Consider the following 5,109-nt stretch of genomic DNA (forward strand, 5'->3'; position numbering starts at 1 on the left):
CAGACTTAAGAAAATTTTTTTAAAAAATCATTTAAAATAAAACTTCAGTCTCTTATTTAAAAATTAGTTCACGTGATCAGGAGTAAATATTCATTACCACAGTTTTCAGAACAACTGTTTTAAAAGCATGTAATTCAGAAGTAAATGGGCTATATGCTTTGTTCCAAAGCAGTTATCTTTTTTTTTTTTTTAGCAGTTATTGCTTAAGAAGTTGCTTTCCTCCCCACGCCCTCCCGCAAGTTACAATAAAGCACCTATAATTGAAAGGAAGAGTAAAAAGAACAAAAAGAGAAGAAAATAAGGAAAGCGTAGTGTTTCCAACGAGTGCATAAATTTAAGTTATAAACATCATATCCTTGAGATTAACAATTTTTTCTACACAAAATCACCTTACTCAGAATACAGGACTACATCATGAGTCAAATATTTTAATATAAAATGCAACATTGAAGAATGAGGTTGACTTTGCTTTCACTAGTATGTTAATTGCAATGAATGAAAGCTGGGAACTAAACATAAAGCATGTCTTATTATTAAAAAGATAAATATTAAAAAATGATGTATGATATGAGAGTCAAACAGAAAAAAGTATATCATGCTGTTTCACAGAAAGAGCAATGAAGGTATTCTGTGTTCTGTAATCTGTTTTGTTTTCAAAGATGCTAAAATAATTACCAAGACTTGTTTTGTGAAAAGTGGAACAGTTGAAGCTCAACACAATATCTGCAAAATTAAATAGTCTACACATAAGACTAAATAGCTGGGAACTAAGCAGAATGTTTCACAGAAACTATTTCTTTACAAAAGCAATACTTTTAAAATTGATTCACTGCTTAACATTCTAATAGTGAAACACCTACTCAAGGAACTATCTTCTTTCTTTTTCTATTTTTTTAAGATATAATTTGCTCTTCTAAGCTCTTCTTTGCAAACTGATAGGGAAACTTTCTTAGAAATACTATATTCATCAGCCGGGGAAGCGGGGGGAGACAAAATTTCTTAGAAGTAGCCTTATCCGTACATCAAATGACTGTCCAATGCCATGTAATATTAATATATTTTATGCTGTCATGGTACTAAATCTTAAATCCTGTTTCATTTTAGTCTTCCTGGAAAAAAACTGTGCTCTAATATACTGCTCTAATTGTGTTCTCTGGGTATTGCTTATTTGAACTATTTAAGCCTTTCATTACATAAGGCTACTTGATCATTTGTAATGCGCTGCCTGAACTAGATAGGTATGCAGTAGAGTTTCCTGAACTCACAGCCCTCTTTTCTCTACATTATTAAACTCCACATTTAAAGACCAAAATTTACTTGGAATCATATATTTAATCAGTTTATACTCCTTAAGCAAAGCCTTGAGAATATTTGTTTTTATTCATTCTTTCCTTATTGTTCCTGTTGAAATTATATCTAGTTTTGTTTTTGTTTTTTCCTTATTGGGCATAAGGCTGGAATTTTTGCCTAATTTCATTTGAAAAGCATTTTTGGGAAATTTACAATGAAGGTTCAATCCATACATAAAATCTGGTCGGTAAGTACTTGAGATCAAATTTTTAAAGTTTCTGGCTCTCTCTTACCTTATACACTTCCTCACACATACAATTAAATAATGAAAACATCTATGTATCTTATGTTAGTAAAAATAAATATAGATTTAATCAAAGTAAAGATACTATCCCATTTTCATTGGTCTAAATTGTGTTTATATTCTTTTACTTTCCTTTTAGGAGCTCAACTTCCTCCAGTTTCAAATTATTAACCTGATAATGTAGAACCTGTTTACAATATAGTTATGTATGTGTTAATATTAATACCTGGTAATTAATACCAATATTATAAAAAACAATTATTTAAATTATTTTTTCATGAGTTGTTTTTGCCTTGACAAATACGCTTGAAATCTTCTGTTAGGAAGTTTTGACATGCATTTATAACTCAGACACAAACAAATAAGTAAACAATGAAGATTAGATGGAGACAGAATTCTTAAGTATAATTCATAAATGTATCAAATAATTTGCATAGTACATACATTTACTTATTAAGGATAATGATATATTTTTGTTTTCTCCTTTCCTAAAATGCAACTTGTAAATTCCTGTCAAATATTTTTATGAGCAAATATATAAGTAAACAACCACAAGTAATATTCACATGAAAGTCTTCAAATATGTAAAAAGGCAACTCCTACCTCCATCTCCAGATCCGGATCCTGCATCTGGGAGGAAAAAAGAAATATTTTATTTTTTCTTGAAAAACATATTTAAAACTATTTATGACATTTTAGTTCATGTTTACGTTCTTCACTAAGACAGTAATATAATTGAGAAAATTCCTATTATTTAATCTGAAAATGTGTATTCACATCAATTTAATTTCTATAGCATAACTTATAAAATAAATTCTCTATTACTTTCATGCTTAAATTTTATTTAAAAAGGATTATCTAGTTTTAAAATAATTCCTAAGCTTGACCATGTAAAATCTCTCATTTTAGTTTTAATCAGGATAAATCTGGTGCCATTAAGAAAAACAAAAAATTTGAAAATGAGATGCTTATAACAATCAGTGAGACTTAGAATTTAAACAGTCTAAGACATGTAGCAAATAAACTCGTAATTAAGCTTTATATTCTTGAAAATTGCATATGCACAAAGAGAAAAACAGTTTAAAAATAAATCTTTTTATATAAATGTTAATATGTATTCCAAATACCACAATTGTGAGTGAGTCTATCAGCCACCAAGAGCATTCCTTGCCTTTGAAATCAGTAGAAGAGTGAGATTAACTAACTCTGTGTTTGTGCTTAAAACTGCATACACCCTAGGTGAGTGATGGCGAACCTATGACACGCGAACTCATTTTTTTGGCTGATTTTTCTTTGTTAAGTGGCATTTAAATATATAAAATAAATATCAAAAATGTAAGTCTTTGTTTTACTATGGTTGCAAATATCAAAAAATTTCTATATGTGACATGGCACCAGAGTTAAGAGTTTTTCAAAATGCTGACACGCCGAGCTCAAAAGGCTCGCCATCACTGCCCTAGGTGGTGCTCACAATAAAAAGCAATCTCTCTCTGCATTTCTCCCTCCATCCCGTCCCGCCCCGCCCTCCGACAAGAGGACAACTGGCCAGAGGTGTCTATTTCTGCCGGTTCCCAGGAGCACCCAGTTTTCTAGTTGGAGTCAACAGCATTGGGATTCCATCTGCCCCCACCTGTTAAGGGAACAGACATTGCCTTCCTTCTACCTGCATACTTCTTTCCCATTAAATACATTAGGTTATGTGCCTTTGATATTAATACTGGGAAATAAGACCGGTACTGGTATTCTCTGCCTGGTATGCCCTCATCTCACGTTGAAATCTTAACCAGAGTTTAAGAACTATTTCAAATGCCACTTCTGTAAAGTTGTGGTTGATGTTTTATTCCAATGAAAGCAAAACTTGCCACCATGACTCTTTATTGAGAGGCACTGAATGAAAAAAAGCATAGTGTATGAAAATCCACAGATGACCAACACACACGGAAGAAGAGATGCCTCCTCAATAGCCCTCCTTGGCATGTTAGGCATTAGTCAGCCATGAAGGAGCAGTAGTTGGAATTGCCAGCCTTGGTGGAAACTCATATTAACAAAATTCACAGGATCTAACTGTATAAAAATGTCATCTTTAATTAACTGCTAATATGACTAAGGCTCATGTTTCTGGGCCATCATATCCTTTCTTGAAAGATAAGCTAGTTGGTAAAACAATCTATAATAACAAAACTGTTTTATGCTAATTAGACTGGACAGCCGAATGACTTTCCGGACGTCATTCCGGACAAACTTCCGGACGAAGCCACAGAGGCAGGGGCCAAGGCAGAGGCAGCTAGGAGTGATCAGGCAGGCAGGCGAGCAGTTAGGGGCAATCAGGCAGGCAGGCGAGCAGTTAGGGGCGATCAGGCAGGCAGGTGAGTGGTTAGGGGCGATCAGGAAGGCAGGCAAGCAGTTGGAGGTGATTAGGCAGGCAGAGTGGTTAGGGGCGATTGGACAGGCAGGCAGAGTGATCAGGTTGCAGAGGCTGTTAGGGGCTATGAGGCAGGCAGGCAAGCAGTTAGGGGTGATCAGGCAGGCAGGCAGAGGGGTTAGGGGTGATCAGGCAGGCAGACAGAGTGGTTAGGGGAAATGAGGCAGGCAGGAAAGTGGTTAGGGGCAATCAGGCAGGCACGCAGATGAGCAGTTAAGAGCCAGCGGTCCAGGATTGCAAGAGGGATGTCCAACTGCCAGTTTATGCCCGATCCCACAAGGGTTCCTGTTTTCTTTCTCATCAACGTTTCTAACTCTCTATCCCTCTCCCTTCCTCTCTGTGAAAAAAATCAATAATATATATATATTTTTTAAAAAGAATAAAAACCCTTTGTAGTAAGTATAGAAAATAAGGATTTTTAAAAATTTTATCTTTATTAATGAAAGTATTACAGACTCCCCTTTTTCCCTCCCATTGGCCCTCTCCACCCTGCTCTCCCCACCTCCAGGCCTTCACCACACTATTGTGTATATGGGTTATGCATCTAGGCATACAAGTTCTTTGGATAATCATATAATCTGACTATTTAATTGCAACAGATCAAAAAAGGCTGATGCATTCGTCTCCAGAGTAGAACAGTCCTGTCAACTTAACTGATAATCATAAGCCATGGCACCATCACTTTTGGACAGGACAGTGTTTAAATGACCAAGGCTTATCAAATCTCCTTTTTGTATACCTTCCCAAGTAAAATTTTAACTGATTTTATTTGAATGAAACGAAACCTTAACTCAGTATTATTCACAATAATCAGGGGCTAACAACAGGTTATATGATTATAGCACTAATACATTCTACCTGTGCTTTAGTTGAATGTGTATAGTTTTATTCTTTTCCCACTAGACCAGTGGTTCTCAACCTTCCTAGTGCCGCGATCCTTTAATAGAGTTCCTCATGTTGTGATGACCCCCCAACCATAATATTATTTTCATTGCTACTTCATACCTATAATTTTGCTAGTTATGAATAGTCATGTAAATATCTGATATGCAGGATGTATTTTCATTGTTACAAATTGAACATAATTAAAGCA

The 5,109-nt window shown here is 34.9% G+C and overlaps 1 protein-coding gene across 1 annotated transcript in view; it reads right to left on the reverse strand.

Moving 5' to 3' along the window:
- TMEFF2 (transmembrane protein with EGF like and two follistatin like domains 2) overlaps positions 1-5,109 on the reverse strand; it is a 241,593-nt gene that overhangs the window by 221,242 nt on the left and 15,242 nt on the right. The window contains exon 5 of the mRNA XM_015566119.1: positions 2,198-2,224. Within this exon, the coding sequence (XP_015421605.1) occupies positions 2,198-2,224 (27 nt within the window). The remainder of the gene's footprint in view (positions 1-2,197; positions 2,225-5,109) is intronic.

Source organism: Myotis davidii, unplaced genomic scaffold, assembly GCF_000327345.1.
Source record: "Myotis davidii unplaced genomic scaffold, ASM32734v1 scaffold221, whole genome shotgun sequence".
In the NCBI taxonomy this organism is placed as follows: Eukaryota; Metazoa; Chordata; class Mammalia; order Chiroptera; family Vespertilionidae; genus Myotis; species Myotis davidii.